This window comes from Vanellus vanellus (genome assembly GCF_965231255.1).
Source record: "Vanellus vanellus genome assembly, chromosome: 5".
Taxonomy (NCBI): domain Eukaryota; kingdom Metazoa; phylum Chordata; class Aves; order Charadriiformes; family Charadriidae; genus Vanellus; species Vanellus vanellus.
Genome location: NC_138910.1, coordinates 57,515,063 through 57,534,947, shown reverse-complemented (window position 1 = coordinate 57,534,947; position 19,885 = coordinate 57,515,063). Strand labels below are relative to the sequence as shown.

The 19,885-nt window shown below is 40.2% G+C and overlaps 1 protein-coding gene across 2 annotated transcripts in view; it reads right to left on the bottom strand.

The window, feature by feature from the left end:
• The window catches only part of NR5A2 (nuclear receptor subfamily 5 group A member 2), a gene marked incomplete at both ends in the record, with an annotated part of 96,170 nt that overhangs the window by 26,176 nt on the left and 50,109 nt on the right, over nucleotides 1-19,885 (bottom strand). For both annotated transcript variants that reach the window (XM_082483315.1, XM_082483316.1), the window contains 2 exons: nucleotides 1,395-1,542; nucleotides 14,520-14,639. In XM_082483315.1, coding sequence (XP_082339441.1) covers nucleotides 1,395-1,542; nucleotides 14,520-14,639 — 268 coding nt within the window. The remainder of the gene's footprint in view (nucleotides 1-1,394; nucleotides 1,543-14,519; nucleotides 14,640-19,885) is intronic.

The window sequence follows — 19,885 nt, the reverse complement described above, 5'->3', positions numbered from 1 at the left end:
AGACCTGAATAGAAAATGTGAATAGTACCAGGTAAATCCATCATCTCTTCCTGGGATTCAGAATGTACAAACTTCATAACACTCGATTCTGTAAGCGTCATTCTAATTTTTAAAAGAATTCCTTCCCCTCCCCCTACATATTCTGTGTCCTATACCTCTGAAATATTGATCTTTTATGCTCCCTGTATTAAGAGAGCTTAATTTAAAATTTTCCAAAGCAGGTTCAAATTCTATAAACACCACATGAAGGGACATATTTAAGACAGTAATTGACACTTAACAGCGTAACCCAAACTGTTCCTTTGAGTCTAATTGCAGTTGTATTGTACTAATATATTTGTAGAGTTTTATTCCTTTACAGATTTTTTTTTAACTGAAAATCAAATAAAAACATTACTAAATGTCACCTCTGCTGATATTTCTTTCATTGTTGTGCTTGGCTCAACTGTTCACTCTCCTTGTAGACAAAATATCTTTTGAGTATACGGGGAGTTTTGGCTATGGAGGTATGGCTGGATCTGACCTTATTTATGTTTTTAAGTCTCCTTTCAACTGTCTGCCAGTAAATAAAAATTCACTTGGCCAAAGTTTATTTAGACCAGCTTTATTAAGTCAACAAAGTGCAAACCTGAAAAATCTGTTCTATGAAGTCAATAGGAATCCATCTCCCTAAGCCTTTTTTTATTCCTGGCACCGGTGATTTTTCTTGACTGATTCATTGGAGGGCACTGGTTTAACTTATTTGTCTTGCATAGGTATCATTCCCATGCTCAATCCTCTCCACTAGTACAAAACAGTTTTCCCTTTAAAGGTTATTTCCTAGCCAGATCTGTCATAAAGCTATTATCATTAATTTGCACTTTAAGAGTTCCTTTCACTTTTTAAAAACTATGAGATACTTTCCTGATTTATGGATTACGATGTGACAGCCATCATATGCAAAGAAGATTGTTTATACTTACCGCAGATGCCTTTGAAAAAGAGGGATATTTCAACCATATCCCCACTCCATCTGCTTTACATAACCATATTCAATATCATAGGAAAACGTGGCAATCTGTATTTTCCACTGTTCTCTAGAATTTCTAAAAGAATTTTATCCCTGTTCTGGAATATTCAGAAACCGCATACAGAAATACAGAAAGCTTGTAACAGTCTATTAAATTCCATAGATTTTTGGAGTAATTTCCATAGAAACCCACTTGTAATCCTTATACACAATTTTCCTGCAAGTGATAGCTAAAAAATAGTCCTCAGATTACTGTGAACCTCATTAAATATAGTTCAAAATCATGTTTTTCAGGAAAACATTAAGGAAAACAAAATATTTTCAATGTTATTAGAAAAAGATAATAACGCTATTAAGTAAGGTATGAAGAGTAGAGTGTACCTACCTAAACTGAACAGCACCAGGAATTTGAGACATACAAATTCTCGTAGATCAAACTGCAGGGAACGAAGCTTTGCTACCAGTTCTTGTGCATGGCTCATAAGATTGTTGAGTGTGGCTCCAGCTTGGGATGCTATTACGGAATAATCCACCTGTAAAAGAGAATCGTATTTCTGTCTGGTTGTCACACCCGCAGAACCACTTTAGGACATTTCAAGCAAAGACGCACAACCAGGATACTCTTGGGCAAAAGAATCACTCTCGATTTAATGATGTTATCAAGTCAAGATGATTTTATATATAAACCTATTTTAGGACAATGGTATATATTGAAAATATTATTAAACCGTGTATCTTAATGGTATGTCACATCAGTGTGAATGCTGGTTTGTCTGTATTAACTTTTTTTTAGAAGCTTTATATATGGCAACAGCTTATGACACTGGTAGCTGTCCCCACATCAGTTTGTTTTATTCATTTGGTGTCTCTTGTTCTCATTGTATTTGTATCATCCTGCGAAGAAAGACCGATGAAGTGAGCTTTGTGCATCCGCTGGGTGTATTAGTCCACAGGGACATAACGGTATTCATGGGAAATGCTCCAGTGTCCATAACTTGGCCAGAAACATCTATTCAAGCCCAGAAATGTCGGTGTATTCCCACAGGAAACAGAGGTATTGTGTGGGTGGTTTCTGTTCTCCTTAGCTACACAAAATCCTGGTATTTGTTGGAGTTGGTTCCAAGGGACTAGTTCTGGCGAGTCCTCCCCTGCTAGCGAAGGAGGAGCAAACAGGTGCATGACACAGGCCAGCTGCACTTGCGTTGTCCCCAGCAGCCACCACAGTGCACGAAACTCCTTTTTTCTGGGGCATAGAAAAAAGCGGGACTGCTCTGGGGGGGCTGCTGCCCTCGTCACGCTGCCCATTCGTTCTTGGAGGAGGCTGACCCGTCTATGAACTTTCTGAAGAGACACTTGTATATAGAGATCCAACAGAAAGCTGGAATTAATACACCATATTGAAAAAAAAAAAAAAAAGTAATATTCACAAGCAAAGTATACTTAAAGCCTTTCGTAGCTGATACACCCCTGGGCAATCCTTGACTCTCGGGCAACCTCCCCACTGCTTGCACACTGAAACTTTCTCCTGGCTAATGCCGGTCTCATTAACGGAACGTTTCCATGCAGATGGCCGTACCAGCCTCTGCTACTCTGAAGACGTGCACCGTTAACTTTTGCATGCTTTGTCAGGGGATGGTGAGCAGTGGAAAAGCACTCGGGTACCGCAGCCTACGGGAACGCCGTGATGCGAAGGTGAGGCGCAGAGGCTGGGGCCAGGCTGGAGGCTGTGAGACGGGGCAGCTCCAGCGCAGCGACAGCAGCGTGGAGCAGGGTGCAACTGCTTTGGCTGAAATGCCTTCAGCTCAGTCCTGATCTTGTCAGAGCGTGTTACATATCCCCTACATGCGCCACTGTCCCATGAAAATGGCCCAGTGTGTTGCGTGCTCCTGTGTTGAATGGCTCCCGGCCGACTGGCTGAGACCCGAATGGGTTATTGACACATTTTTTAAAAAAAAAGATCTTTTCTTGCCTGGCTGCTCTAATATTACCAACACCTTTCTTTTTTAGGAGCTTCCGTAACAGGGAAATTGCTAACCATATTTCATGTAAGCACATGTAAGTGAAGTCTGGCTCTAAACTAAGGCTAAGCACAACAGTAAGCGCACACTATGGGTTAATGATTTGTTTAAAGGTATCGGTGCTCTAATCCTACCTTTAAAGTCTCCCATAATAAAGAATGGCCAGGTATCACCAGAGGAAACAGACCAATACTGCAAAATTTTATTTTTCCAGGCACTGATCCTTTAAAATCTATTTTTTAACAAACTGTTAAGAAACATATATTTTGAAATATGTTTTTTGATTTTAAAACTATTGAATTGATTTTGCTCAAGAATAAACAGCAGTAAAGCAAGAAAAAAAAACCTGAATGACTTCAAACCTGACAAAATTTCAGCCAGGAAAGACAGAGAAATGCCGGAAAGGGACTAAAAATAATGTCTCCTAGTTAATATAATCAATAGATTACTGACTTTTAATACGAAATTTTATTTATATGTATTCTTAGTGTTCCCAAGACATTGACCGAAGGCAACTGTACAAGAAAAATGAAGTTACACTTTTTGTATGGATGTTAAGAATAACACTGCTCCAACTCTGCAAAGCATTTAAAATTTTGCTTATATTTCAATTAAGTCAATGTATTAGACTTAAGTATCCTGTGAGGGAGGTTTTATTGCTCTCTTTTACACCTGGGAAAATTGAAGTAATGACATTAAATCGCTTACTCAGGGCCAAAGAAATCTGTGACAAAACTAGGAACTGGTCTTTCAAAATCCCAGCCAAACCACCTTTCATAAACTACTTTCTAGTTCATCTGTTATTTCTCTCTCTTTCTATACATACACTTATATGTATTTCTTTATATATAAGTATATATACTTATATAAATAATAAGAAAAAATAAAGTAACATACCTCAAATACTTTTTGCTCAAAGAGCAGTTTAATATAGTGACATGATTCAACTACTTCATATTGAGAAACCGGTCACATATAAATACCAACTTTCACAACTTAATTTCCCTTTTGTAATTGTTAAGGGGGAAAAAAAGCTCGAAATCCCTCTCCGAGGTTCCAGTTTGTGGGGGAAATACGCTATTCACTTCATAATAAGAAGTTAAGGTGCCTGGATGTCAAGAATATCAGTGGCCTTAGTGCAGCGATTATGCCATAATGGAAAAACCCAGTAGATGCCTGGATCTCCCACCATCCCTCTACTGGAGAGCTCTCAGGCAACCTGCTACTCTTTCAGGTGCATTTAATATTTGCAGCACCAGCAAATTTGTCTGGGAGGCAAGTCCTCATCTGCCACTCACCAAGAGCAGGCTGTATTAAATTTTTATATTTATTGACATTTCATTACCATAATTGACTGCAGTTGGTTCTCTAGTAGAAGGCACAGGGCTGCCTCCTAAGCAGGAGAATTGGTCCCTTGAGTAGGATTTGCAATTAAAAACAACGCAGAATGGATTTTTTTTTATTGTGTAAATATGATGAGTTGAATTTTCAGCTTTAACTAGAGAATACTGGGTGTGCAAAAGGCTTTTTTCAAGAGTGAGCAAAATTATGAGTCAGTGGAAAGACGACCCCCAAAGGTGTCAATCAGTTTATACAAAATCAACTGTGCATGAAAAAGCCTCTGTTAATGTCTATGCTGAAAAAGTGGTCACATTAAAGACTATGCTGTCCTGCTTGCTTGGTCCTGTGTGCAGGAATTGATTCTAAAAGGTGTGTTAATTCTTTTACCTTTCAATTTGTGATTAAAAATGCTTTTAAAAGACGGCCTGGACCTTGAGCAAAATGCTTAACTACATACAGAAATCTTAGCATTTACTTTGTATTGTACCATTAATTTCATTTGGCAAAATCAAATACACAACTGAAATAAATCATTCTTGCTTCCCAATTAATAGTATTACATTTCACAGTTGATTTTGACATTGAAGATGGAATGTTGACTGACATTTCCACATTATCTAATTCAGAAGTAAAATGTTGGGCATAAAGTTACGGCTGCACAGACAAATGGAGGTGTGAATTCCTCTTGTACTGTACCTCTTGTACATGGTGCTATCTCGCTTGATGAATATACTAATGATGAAGAAGTAATGATAAAAGCTTAATTGGGTTAGCTTGGTACCCAAGCAGTGCAGACAGAACGGCACTGAAGAATTTACACTACTGCCTGTTCTTGCCATTCTGGTGCTTACACCACCATGTTTAAGGTTAGTACGGACATCGCTACGTATGTTACTACAGCACAGCCTGCAGCATACAGCATTTGCGAAATAAAGTGCCTAAATCTAAAATTAGATAATTAAAACCTCTGCTCTGCTGCTGCCTAACTTTGTGCTTAAGGTCCCCGCAGCTCCATCTTCCACCAGCCCTTTGGGTGCCAAACTGCCTCTTGGCATGGCCAGGACTGCCCAAGTCATGACAGTGGTAAGTGACTGTGTATCCAGCTCATGCTACAGCTCCTCTTAGATTTGTGGACTACGTGGCTTTCATCTACCTAAGGCAACAAAAATACAAAAGGTGGAATTTGGTAGCAAGCCAGTGGCTGGAGTGGCCAAGATATGGGAAATCTGGGGTCAAATCTCCAGTCCAAAGAGTGCATGCAAGAAATAAGGCTGTAACCTGCAAACTGGATTATCTTTCTGAAAGTGAGAAACATCAAGTTTCTTCAGGTAAATCTGGCACATCTTGTGGATATCTTCCGATCATGAGTATTGGGCATAAAGAGGGAGACCTTTGGCTTGGTATGGAGAGGAAGGAATCCCAAGTAGAAAAATGTGCGTAAGTCCCTTGGATAGGCAGCATTCTTGTCATACCTGTCTCCTCAGCATTTCTCAAAGAAAAGAAATAAAAAAGCTGATAGTATTATTAAGAGGGTCATAACTTAAATGGGATTGCAGAAAGACACGGCAATACTGAGTATTTTTTCTAAAACCTTTTCTTGATACAGCTGAGAGTGACTTAAAAGTCCAAATCCCTTTAATGTCAGTGAAAGCAGGTTAGGCCAGTGCTGAATATTTATGAACATTCTACTTTAAAACAATATTTCTTGACTGATAAACAGAGAGGTAAGAGAGATGGAAGTGACTAATTCTGCAGTTTTTCTCACATGAAGGTCTCATTTAACACAGTGAGATACCGTTCGAGGCAGCACAAAAGACAAACCTTTTTTACAACATGAAACTATACCTTGGGCTAAATCAATGCTGAGGCTGAAGGCCAGAAATGCAGGGAGCACTTGTGCTTTTTTTGTTTTGCGAATGATTTATCATGGTAATGAATGATTCTTGAAGCCTATTCCCTGGTTTCACTGGGCTCAGACTGAAACTTTCTGGTGGAGTCAGGTGGTGGCCTCTGGTATCAACTCCTCTTTATGCCCACAAAACAAAGCCTAACATTTAACAGTGGAAGTGGGTTCTTTCCTTCTTCTAAAATTAAACTGTGTTTGATTTCTAGGATATGACAGTGGAGTCATGTGGCGCATGGAAATGTTGTGTGGAACTGTACCATCCCTTTTCAATGCTTCAGCAAACTTGAAACAGTCTCCAGAATATAGGATTAGCGTGATCTTACTTATCGATGGCTGTTACCAGGTACTGCCTATCGCTGAACGCCGTTCCTTACAGCCAGAAGAGAAACTGTGCAAGGAATAAAGCCCTGGCCATATACAGTACCTGTGTAACGAATAAATGTTCTAGCAGGCTAAGGTAGTTCAAGTTACTGAAAGATTGATTTCATATTAGATTGAGTGAATTAGATCACTGTGTGTTTGGGGCATGAAGACAAAGGGGGCAGTGGGTGCCGAGGTGCAGCAAAGGGAGTGTCCTGCTCCTCCCTGCTCTGCCCCGTGCAACCCCGGCCAGCACAGCTGGCTGCTGCTGCTGGGGGGCTGCTCCCCCCGCTGCTCCTTCCTCCATCACGAACTGCACCGAAAGCCTGGCGAGTGGCCCGCAGCGATCTGCCCTGGGTTTTGAAGTCCTGACCCCGCTGAGAGCCTGTGAGTTGGCTCTAGCGTATGGCTATGTGGGTGGGCGAGACCTTCTCTCGGAAGAATGCATTCAGCACAGTATATAGCAAGCAAGTTAATTTACCATCACAGCCATAATTACTTTTCCACTGTTTCCTGAAACATATATTTCAGTGGCAACTACGGTGGTTATTAAACTCATTTTGAGCTTTTCATATAATTAATACTTTCATTAAAAACATTTAAAGTGGTATTTGTGTTATGTTTCTAAGCAAATGAACATGTAAAAACACTTTGAAGAGGCACCTACGTACAAAAGTTGAGGAGGACTCAGCATGGACAAAACCAGCAGATATGCTTATATCAGGTTTGGATATATTAATTAAAATTATGACTTATACAGCGTAAGATGCTTGTCATTTTAACATGATACACAATAATAGAAGATAATGAATTAAGTTGCCAGTGGACCTTTCCCCTAGGATGATGTTATTGTGCTTGCTAATTAGCTATAATATGCAGATGGTAACACTCCAAAGTACTGCATTTACTTTGTCTAACTTAGTTTCAGAAAAACTAGTACATCAAGACTGGAAAAAATCTATGCCCTGTGGTTGATCATATATAGATTCATTTATAGTAGATATATTTATGCTATAAAACACATAATAATAAAAGTATTGTTAAGTTTCATGCAGATAGCTATTTTAATCAGTACCATTAAATTTTCCCCTCCAGTAATGGTGACTATTGGGTTCTTCAAATTATTAGTATGAAGACGTTAATGTGCAGAACATAGCTAACCTAGAGTACAATAGAATCCATTTCTTTACTGAAGTGTTGCAATGCACTTTGTGTTTTTTATATAGAGATGCGATGATATGGAATTACTGCTGAGTTTGAATGTCCGTAAACTTCACTGGAAGACAGACCATCACGGGAAATTTTTTGTGAATGTTTAGGTAACATCACAAGGGCTGTGCCAACTCAGACTGTTTCTTCAGGAGGTTTTAACCATGCAAGTTCATTTCCCCTTTTTACCCTCTTATTTTACACAAATTTCTATTCTACTATTTTTAGTCCTTTACCATCAATGGAAGACTGGATGTGCTCACTTTGAAACCCATCAGTATCATTATTCCAGTGGGCAGTTGGGACAGATGATACGGTGCTTTCTTCTGCTTTCTTCTCTGAACAACTTATCTCTCTCATTGGGCAAGCGTAAAATCAAATAGTGGACTTTACATGAATTTATATGGAGAAATTAGTTCACTACTATGGGACTTGTATTGAGGACTAGCAGCCTTGAAGAAACGCTGTCAGATTCCAGGCAAATAGCTTTTGTTCTTCATATGGCAGCAATGTGTACAGAACACAGAAGAAATGTGTTTCCTATGAACGCGACAGAGTCAGCATGTGGGAAACGGAAGAGTTCTGGAGTGCAAGGATTCATCTTGGGTGCCCTCTCTGTGAATTTTTACTGGAACTGGAATTTTAGACTTAAAGCCACAGTGCTATGGTGGTTTCATGGCAACACAGCAAAGCAAATGTAAATTGGGATCAGTTTGTTCACAGGTGTGTCCATAGCTACTTGGAAGGCTCAAAATGTTTAATGAATATTTGGACAAACCTGAATTGGGCACTTTCATGATTATAACTGAATTCTGATATGTTTTGCCTACTTCAACCGAGAACATCTAGTTCATACCCCAAAAGCACCTAGCATAATATCTTCATAAGGCATGAAGCACTTTTAACAACTAGCATGACCTTGTTTTATTTTCCTTTGGGCAGAAATCGCTAGAGTGAGGAACTGTGCAAGCCTGCATACAAGAGAACAAATACTACACTGAACAGCAAAATAATGATTGCTTGACCTCATTTGTATCCACCTTGAATCAAATCCGGTGTTTGTTTGCCTATGTAAGGACTTGTAGATTTGGCCCTCAAATGAAAACACCTCTTTTCTGCCAGCTACAACTATGAAGTCTCACTGACTGCAATCACAAACCTAATGGAAAAAAAAAGAATTATGCCTTTCCAAGAACATAAGAAGTAATAGCTTTCAATTAGATATCCATTATTTTTCTATATCCTATGACTAGTGTATATATTTTTAGTCATTTCTTAGGATATATAAAAAAGCCTGTTTCCTTATCTACTTTTTTGCCAGCTCCTTTCTCTTGTCCTTCAGAGACAGTTTCCTCTAACACTCTTGTACACAGGGGGATCTTTCTTTGTGATACAATCATCTGTAGCCCACAGTTTGAAAGTTCAGCTGCCTCTTGAGAAACTTTTCAGTGGCAAGGTGATCTTTCCTTGAACTTGCAAGTCTGTTCACTAGACAGATTCTCCAAAAGCTTCAGCAAATACAACTACCATGGGATAGTAGAAGCCTTCTTTGCAAGTGGGTAAGTCTAAGAGAGATTACCTTGCCACAGAAAATTCCCCAAGCAACAGGTTACCACCTTTCAATAAAGTACAGCTCAGAGATTTACAGAGTATCCCATCTAGGGAGAGGTTCATGCCACAAAATTCTGATCTAAAATGAAGTTAAATTTTGATTTGCTTCAAAACACAACACTCTCAAGATCTTGGTTATCTCTCATGCTCTTCTCTGGTGCTATGCTTTAGAATACAAATCCAGGTGGAAAGATGTATTTGTGTGATGACTTTAAATCAGTAGTTTCAACAATCTCAAAAAAAAAAAAATATCTGAGATTTAGGCAAGCTTTTGGAAGGCCTTTATAATCTGAAAGGCTTTGCCCAAACTCAGCAGCGGGAAGATTTGGCAGCAATGAGTAGAGTGTACGTATGAACAAAATGAGTAGCTTGTGTCCGGGCAGCCGAGCCTACAATTCATGTGTTGTGTGTTGACTGCTGCATGAAAACGCGTGAACATGAAATATTCTACCCAGAGCTTTCGTGTCTACCCTGTGGGTGCTGGATCTCGGAAGCTGGCAGTGTATTGCTGATGTAGAAGATACAAAAGGAAAGTGCACAGGTTGGAGGAATTAGAGTTCTATAATTAGAAATGGTCCGTTAAAATTACATGCTACATGGCAAGCCTACAAAACTCAGCGTGTGGAGAGCATATTGGCAATGATTTACAATTAACCACCACATTGCAAATCACTCCTTAGCTGTTTTCTATTATGAAATTTGGAGAGTTGTAAAATGCATTTGTGCTACTTTATTTCCTTTTGAAATGGTAATTGCTACTGCTGAGGGGCAGTACTTAGTGCAGAAAATGAAGTGTGCAGCATAGGGAGGAACTTGTTTCTGAGGAACTGCTGAGGAATTGTAATGATCTTAAAAAAGTGCTTTCTTGAAACACATGCACACAAAAGAGCTTCATTTATGAAACTCCAACCAAATAAACAACAAAATAAAATAAAACACAGTCTTTTTTTTTTTTTTTTTTTTTTGTGCAAGGGCCAATGCTTACTACTTTGTTGCTGACTGCACTTTTTCCCCATCAAAGTGGGAACGGTGGATTGACACTGGGTAAAACTCATAAGCCAATGACTTGAGGGAAATGCAGATGTATGGAAATGTGATAGGAATGCCCTAAGGTGACGGGTTTTGAGCCAATGTGTTTGAAAATTATCAAGTGCTCTTCTAACTATTAGCCCATTTGGATACCTAGTATAGAACTGACAGTGGTATGGCCCCGGGGAGCTGGATGAAGTTTGACTTTTGTGCCTGAGGAACACAGACTGCGCAGCCTAAGTGGAGAAAGCAGGTACGTTCTAATTAAGTGGTGATAAGTTCCCCCCTTACAGCTTCCTTGATTGTGATTGTAAAAAGGACTGTGTTTATGAGTAGCTTTTATGGAGGGATATATTAAGGAAAGCAAGGAGTGGGGCTTCTGAGGTCTTAAATTTGCTAACTTGTGACAATAATCATGATGTCTCAGGTAATAAAATAGGCTATCTAGCTCAGGTCCTCAGTTTAAAGTTAATATCTTTGAAAGCCAGATGATTGACTGTAATTTTGCTCATAGTGCTTTGCTGGTAGCAGTAAATAAAAAACATCTACAGCACTTTTCATCAAAAGTGTCAGAGTGCTTTCCACACCTTAACCAATTAATTTTTATGAGATGGTGGCATGGTTCTTTCCCTTTCTCTGCTGAAGGAACTGAAAGGATCAGGGCAGCAGCCCAAAAATATGCAGCATTCAGTGCAATAGCAAAGACTTATAATGCCTGGATCTAGAAGTGTGGCTTTCCATAATTATTTTACAGTTAATACAGAGGAGACAGAGTCATAATTGTCCTTTCATAAATACATTTGAACTGGTGTTGTGTCTTAGAATGACGACAGACTGAGTTGGTGCTGCCAAGATGGTCCATCCTGACACTTAGGGGAAGAAGCAGCTGTATTGGATTAGCTTGGCTAAACAGGTAACTCACAACTGAGCTACAATGCAAAAAGGCGGTACACAGCGGCTGACGCCAGGAATGGCTCACAATAAGTAATTTAGAAGCACTGTCCAGGCGTGCCGGGATGATGTTAAAAAAGCCAGTGTTCAGCTAGAGTTCAGACTCACGAGGGACGAGTTAGAGCCTTGCAAATTGCTAGTTAGGGGATGAACAAGGAAAATGTGGGACTGGCTGCTGGATTCAGCTGGTGATTTAGTGGCAGCAAACACAGACCAGGCTGAGGTTGTCAGTGCCGCCTTTGCCTCAGCCTTTACTGACAAGGTCTCCCAGGCTCTGTGCTTTGCGGCAGGGCTCAAGGAGGAGGAGAGTGGCCAGCATCGGGTATGAGTTGAAAAAAAAAAAAAGAGATTTAGACCAGAACTAAGAAAAAATTGTCTCCCCGTGAAGATGGGGAGGCAGTGGCACTAGTGGCGCAGGGAGGTTGTGCAGTTTCCACCCCTGGGGGTTTTCAAAGCCCAACTGGGCAAAGCCTTGAGAAACCTGGTTTGAGCAGGGGGTTGGACTAGAGACTCCTTAAAATCCCTTCCAGCCTGGATTATTCTGTGATTTTGAGATTTGTGGCTCTGGCAATTCTAGATATTTTAAACCTTCTGCTTAGCTCACCCGGCTTCGTCCATCCAAATAAAAGAGGTTCTTCAGTGAATGATTTCCACTCATGAGAATCATTTAAATAGGTGATGTTTTAAAGTAAATGCTTTTGAATGATAAATTGCATGCACCTCACGTACTGGCATAGTAGTGGCATTTCCGCAATACCTCAGCTACCAGCGGTCTTCCCGTGCGCGCGGGTGCCACGCACGGCTCAGCGAGAGCAGGCGCTGTGGGTGCAGCTGTGCCCGCTCTGCAAAGCTGGCTTTTAATCTAGGGTGACAGTGACCAGAGCTGAACGGAATCAGGACAATATAGTGGCATTACGTGTGGATTTTAGACTCCTTCCAGTTTCAAAAACAGCAGCCAGAGACTGCATATTTACTTCAGGTCTGGTGTCTCCCTATTTCTCAAGGAGAATCTGTGGTGCGTACATGGGAGTATGTTCTCCAGTCATTAGCGAGCGTGAAATGGGAAGGAGTCTATCCATAAGGAAAGGGACTGACTGTAGTGATCTTGTTTGCTGTTCTAGTAATATGGCTTCTTGTCTCCAAGCAGCCTAAGTGTGAAGAGGAATGTACAGAAGATGATGGGAGACTCTGAAGGTGCTTGCACCGACTTCAAAGTGACAAACTTTGGCACAGGGAAGCAAAATTGGGTTGAAAGGAGGCTGTATTAAATGTATTTGACAAACCTGGGGCAAAAATGGATGCAATCAGTCCAATTTAGCCAGGTTTTAATTTTGTTGGAGACTAAATTCTGCCTGGGAATATACAACTTCCAAAATCAGCTGATGATTTGCAAGCAGTACATTTAATAAGCATCCTGTTGTCCAACAGTGATGAAATGCTCTGTTTTGCCTTGAGATCATATACAGCTGGGTTTTTTTTTTTTGCAAGAAAAGATAAAAGTGGCTAATGAGGTAAGAATTACCGCTGTGGAAAAATGGGGACAATGGCTAGAATTTAAGGGTATTTAGATGTCTCTAATGATTTCAGTGGGACTTAGGTAGTCAGTACCTTTAAAAACTAGCTAATCAAATAGCAAATGAGACACTAATTTAGCAGTTCTCTCAGGAAGAGAAAACTGTCAATAAACTTATAGCTTTATAAACAAAGGAATAAGCAAGCACCCTGTGTGGTAAAGAAAGTAATTGCTGGTACAATTGTCCATATTTTGCAGGTGACAAAATGGAAAGGGGATCAGTCATTTTCTCAATAGCACCAGTATAAATCAAGAGTAGTGCAACGAATTTTAGCTCATATAATTAGGGAGTACTTCTTTAACTCAGATAGGTTAGTGACTTTCCACAAAGGTACAGGAATCAGTTCAATAACTAGAATTTGGATTTTCCCACTTCTTTTCTTGGACAAATTGATCTTTTCTCCCTTCTACTGTACACCTTTTAATCATAACTGCAAACAGTTATTTCTCCTTCTGATTCTTACAAGCACTCGTTCTTAGTGTAAAGAAATGGCTATGATTTCAAAATTATAACTAAAGCCGTAAGCAGATTCCACAACCTGTACACACAAATGATGTATCTCAGAAAAAGGAGCTATTTTTCCATTTGTGTATAAATTGAGGCAGTTTAGTTTGCAGCTACTTAAATACCAATGGGCCATTGTTTTCACTTTGAATCAGGAACATAAAGTACAGGCACACTTTGCTTCTCTTTGATACTGTGACTTTTTTTTTTTTTTTTTCTGTTAAAACCAGGATAAGAATCTTAGGAGTAAGGCTCTTATTTGACTGTCAAGTTCTTTGTGCTTTGGAAAGTATGAGGGAGACAAAAACTTTGTTTCCTTTGGGTTTTCTCACAGTTTTCCTAATATTTGCCACATTATTGCTCTTGCATTTTGGGAGAGCTATGCATCTGACACCTGAAGAAAATTAACCCTTGGAAAGCTGTGCAGAAACTGCAGGGTGCATACTCTGGGACAGCTCCCGAGACAGTACCCGCATTTACAGCCTATGGACTGAATAATTTTCCTGGGATTAGATGTCTCAGCTGCAGTGATGTTTCTCACACGTGCATACTTCTCTAAAAGCAAGGTATTCCTGAGGTAGTAGCTGCAGGTTCTCTAGGTTTCTGACCCAGCCAGTGATTCTTTAGTGTAAAGCACAATTCTGAAGGGAAAATAAGCTATAATTGCTTAGACTTAAAGCATCAGGTTTGGGAGTGGTGTTGTTGCTGTCAGAAACCATTTTAGCCCCAAGGAAATACAACTTCTTGAGAAACACTTCTCATCTGCTATTTTTCAATCACTGAAGTATACAAGTATATTTGAAAAGCAAAGTTCTTATGATTATATCTGCTTTTATAAGTTTAACTGTAATCAGCAGACTAGGAACAGAGTGCACAAGTCATTTTATCTACATTATTTGTGCAGAATCTCTGAGAATAGAGGAGTGCTTCTGACCTAGTTAAACTCCTGCTATATTGAAAATGATTATTAAAAAGCCATCAATACTTCTCTGAGCCCACATACTCACTTGTTGCCCGGTAACCAGAAGGATGGAGCCTTCTTTCCCATGTACCACTTGTCGGTAAATGTGATCTAGAATTAAGAGTTCACTCCAGCAGTTCTGAAGCAACTTCATTTGGTCATCAACCTGCAAAGCAAACAAACATCGGTGGCATCACTCTGGGACTGAGTCTCACATCACGCTATGGAGTCAGTCCTCCTTCAAGCGTCTGGTTAACGTCATGAGAACAGAAATGCTATAAAAAATCACTCATCCACAAAATGGCTATTCTCAGCTGAATAAATAAGACATTGCTGAAACCCTTATCTGTAAAATGTATAGAATATTTACTACTGATTGCAAGCTAGAAAAGCAGAACTATGGCATTGTTAATGCAAAGTAGTAATAATAGTAAAGTTACGCAATGTTTAGGGAAATGGGATATCACTCTTACCCAAAACAAGAATAAGAGAAATAATGTTAATATGAACTTTCCCATACACTCCATCCTTAAACCTCAGCTTCTGGAAATAGTAAGGAGTCTGCAGGTTCAAGAGCATTATTGCTGCAACAAGCCCAAGTCAGAGATAGGTCCCTTGCAAAGGAAAAAGCAAAGAGCGAAGCGAAGACTCCCTCTAAGAATAGTTGTGGTACTATGAAAAAAGAAGAAAACTTCTTCATAAACAGAAGCTGAGCAGTTTTGGGTGTCACAGGTAGGGCAAGAAAGGGCTCTGCACAAAGCAGTAGTGAGCAGTGAGATGTATCAATGACTGCATTTGGTAATAGAAGGAACAGATTAAAAATGCTATAAATTAGGAGAAGTAAAAAAATAAATTAGCAAAGAGAATGTTTAAAGTGGGGAAATGCCCAGAATTTCTGAGATGTGGGACTATTAAAATTGTTTTTCAGTGTCTCTAGATTCAAGCGAGATTTCATAATATACATGAAGCCGCATTATAAGGAGCAATCTTGCATGAGCTGAATTAGATAATTCAATAGATTCTTTCAAATTTTATCAGCTACGACCTAATGCATTTTTGAACTTTATTTTTTCAAGCTTGTTTTCTGGTTGTGTGTTAAAGAAGGAAATAATGTTTGTTGTTAATAGATTTTTGTAGTGTCACCTGTGAAAGTTAGCTAGTATTGTCTCCCTCTTTCCAGTCACTTCCCATACAGCTCAGGCTTTAACATCAAAGTCTCTGTTTGCCTCCTTCATTCATTTTAACTTCCCTTCTCCCCATTCACAGTCTCCTAACTGTTCTTGTTCCAGTTTCTCCCCCTCGGGTATCTGTCTCAAATTATTCCCTCTTGCTGGACCGTGCAAGCTAATGAAATCAGGAGGAAAAGGGAGCAGATTAGCACAAAGCCAGTGGGGAGAAAAGGGCAGAAGAACCTATGTGCAGCAGATCATGTTCTCCTGTGCAGCCTGCATTAGGACCTTCCATGATTGCAGCAGGTATCTGTGCTGGGAAACTGCACAGCTCATTCCCTCCACTAATGCCTTACCTAGCAGATAATATAATTTTCATGGTGTTTTGGATTGGGTTTTGTTTTTTTTTTTTTAATTTTATTTTTATTCCCCCTCTTTGCTCTTAAAAAAAGCCCAAAATCAAACAACAAACCCCCAAGGAAAATTATATCCAAGTATCTGTGCCAAAATAATATCTTAAGGTTGCAAAATAAAGCACTGCAGAATTAGTTGATGCTTGTATTAAGATCGTCTGTCCTATTCTAATTTTATCTTCAACCTACATTTGTGTTATAACAGATTTTAATGCATAGACACAAAAGGGCTGAATTATGCCTGATATTTCAAATATTTTGCATGCTTTGGCTTTCCAGTATTAAGGACAATATTTTATCACAGTTGCTTTTCTGCCTACAGTCACTGTTAATACATGTATGCTCACATAACTCCTATAAGCTACATATCCATGGGCAATAGAGATGGAGGAAAGAAAGAGGTGTGGACTCTGTAGATGGATATATTACTAAGTCAAAGAAAAGCACAAACTCAGCCTTGGTCCATCCCTATGCTGTCTGTGCCCATGAGAATTCATTTCTGTTCAGACCTCAGAGCAAGGCTGATTCTGTGTTAAAAATCTCTTCCTCTGCTCACAACGTGTATTTGACTACAAAACCATTTCAACCAAGTGGCTGGTTACCTCAAGAGAGGACAGTAAATTACAACGTTGGCACCCTCCCTACCAAAACTCCGACCAGGTTTAAACCCAAGCGTTATTTGAAGAAAATACGCTTGAAATTTACACATTCTAGTCCACTTGCTTTTTTCGTGAAACTGTTTTGTGATCGTTTTCTCCTCTGTACAACAAGATGTTACGAAAATCAAATAAATCATGCTAACATGATAATTTAATTCAAAAATTAGCATTTCACACACAGCTATCGCAGCTTACATCTGAACACAACAAACTGTGAGACAGTTTAAACATTCAACATCCATGTCATAACAACTAATACCTGAATAAGAGGTCAAGCATTTGATTATATTATAAATGACATATTTCCAGCTAACCCATCTGTCTCAGCCACAGGCTTTTGAAAACAAACTACACTTTACAGGTCTAGCTTTCTGAAGGCCCCAACAGCAGCTAGTCTGCAATCAAAGCTTACCTCCCAAGTTCTATCATATCATTACCGAGCCAGTGCTGTGAGAACAGTATGAGATGGCAAAAATCACAGAAAAAAAATGTTTTGCACATAGTCTGTTCCTGCTGTTCTACAAGACCCATAAAACCAGCAACAGCGAACATCTGCTAGTGGTTCACAAAATCCGCTCCTCCGTATTCACTGTAATTTAACCAGTGAAAGCCTATAAAATGGATAGCATAAAAAGTACAATACACATATTGCCTTCAGAAGACTATTCGATCCAGCTGCTTTGCCATTTTAAGAAAGCTGGCAGGCAGCAGAATGCTTCCCAGTTTGCACTAGGAAGAAACAGAGATGACTTTAAGGAGGGTCATGGATTAATAAAATGTAGGGCAAGCGATCAATTCCAGCCTACTTCTGAAAGGCATGTAGATGAGGAAAAACACATACTTGTCTCTGCTAATGCATACGAAATGTAAAATAGAAAACAACATAGATCATATTGAACAAAAACGGTAACGCATCACTTCTTGTATTAGAACGAGCTGGTAAACTTTATGATGTGTGTAACTTCAGTCAGAACACAAACACCTTTGTGTTTCCGTAGCATGTCAATAAATGAGTTGCAGAAGCATATTATCTGGCAAAACAAACAAAATAAAATTATCAGCTTTTCACCAAAACAAGTATGTGCCTTAAACTGATCCTGAAGGCAAAGAGGTTTAAGTTTTGTGGCCAGAGTGGAGAGTGAGTTCTGAAGAGGAAGGTCCTCTGCAGGAAAAGCACCTTGTGGACTTCAGTCTTCTGACTCCAAAGCCAAAGCATGCTAGTCTGCCATTAACAGGGTAAGCAGGAGAAGAGATAAGATTCTGTCACCAAGATAACTTAGCTCCAGTCCAGTCTGGGGCTTCCCTATAATCAACATAATTTTCAATCAAGGTATAAATTGAATTAAAAACAAGCTTGTAAACTTGTACTATTGGCTAAACTTTGAGGTTTTTCAGTTTATGGGGATCTTTAAGAGTATTACCAATATCTTAACAACAACAAGAAAAAGTACCCTTTGTCCCAACTACTGGGAATGCTTATAAATAAAAATTGAACATCATACAGCCAACAACCAGCTGCTGCAAGAACACTCCCCAAATTTGCAGCTGTTCCTTCCCATGACAGAACATTGACACAAGGATATAGTAACCCAGGTCTTACCTAAGCAAGTTGTCAAATGAGATACCCATTTGACACCTACCTCGCCTCAAGCAAAAGCGTGACTGAATACTGTGCCCAGACGGTTAAATTTAGGTCCTCTCTGGCCGGTGGTGTTCAGATGAAGACACACCAGTGGGGTTAGCGTAACTGGAAAATGTTGCTGCAGAAATGGCTTTTAAGGAAAGATGTGGAAGAAACTAAGGGAGGGTGTGCGACTCAAAAGAAATAGGAGGTCATTTCCAGCATGCAGGGTGGCAGGAAAAAGTAATAATGTTACGAGTATGAAAGGAGTAAACCATCACACTTGTAAAACTGCTGCTAAGTGACAAGGGAAGCAAAGGGAGTGCTTAGCAGGAGGCTTTAAAGGAGGGGAATGGGGAGGCAGTGCAGCGAGAGAAGACATGAGGGAAGTTGGATGTCAAGTAAAACCTTGAAGGTGAGGATGATGAGATTGGATCAGATGCAGACTTAAAGGGTTTGTGTGACAGTAAGTAATGCTGCTGGGACAGAGAAGGGGCAAGTACTTTGTGTTAGAGAAGCAGAGTATGGCAGCTGTAGCCAGCACAAGCAGGAGAAGTCCCAGAGGTGAAAGTGGGCCTGTGTGTTGTTTAATCTCTCAAACACTAGGGACACAAAGGTGGAACAAGGGATAGCTTTCTGATAGCATTATTAAATGGCAATAGGTAAATCCTGTTTCCTGTACCAAAATCCTGCTTACTGCGCTTACAGTGAAGACAAGGAAGCATGTCAGAATTTGGAGTCATCCATAGTGGCCAATGGTGTTCCCCAGGGGCTCAGTATCAGGGCCGGTTCTGTTCAATATCTTTATCAACAACCTGGATGAGGTTGCACCCTCAGTAAGTTTGCAGATGCACCATGTTGAGTTGGGACTGTTGATCTGTTTGAGGGTAGGAAGGCTCTACAGAGGAATCTGGACAGGCTGGATTGATGGGCCGAGGCCAGTGGTATGAGGTTCAACAAAGCTAGATGCCGGGTCCTGCACTTGGGTCACAACAACCCCATGCAGCACTACAGACTTGGGGAAGAGTGGCTGGAAAGCTGCCCGGCAGAAAAGGACCTGGGGGTATTGGTCAACAGCCGGCTGAATGTGAGCCAGCAGTGTGCCCAGGTGGCCAAGAAGGCCAACAGCATCCTGACCTGTATCAGGAATAGTGTGGTGAGCAGGACTAGGGAAGCGATTGTCCCCCTGTACTCGGCACTGGTGAGGCCCCACCTTGAATACTGCGTTCAGTTTTGGGCCCCTCACTGCAAGAAAGACACTGAGATTCTGGAGCGTGTCCAGAGAAGGGCAACAAATTTGGTGAGGGGTCTAGAGAACAAGTATTATGAGGAGCAGCTGAGGGAACTGGGGTTGTTTAGCCTGGAGAAGAGGAGGCTGAGGGGAGACCTTATCACTCTCTACAACTACCTGAAAGGAGGTTGTATTGAGGTGGGGGTTGGTCTCTTCTCCCAATTAACAAGCCATAGGACAAGAGGAAATGGCCTTAAGTCGCACCAGGAGAGTTTTAGACTGGATATTAAGAGGAATTCCTTCACAGAAAAGGTTGTCA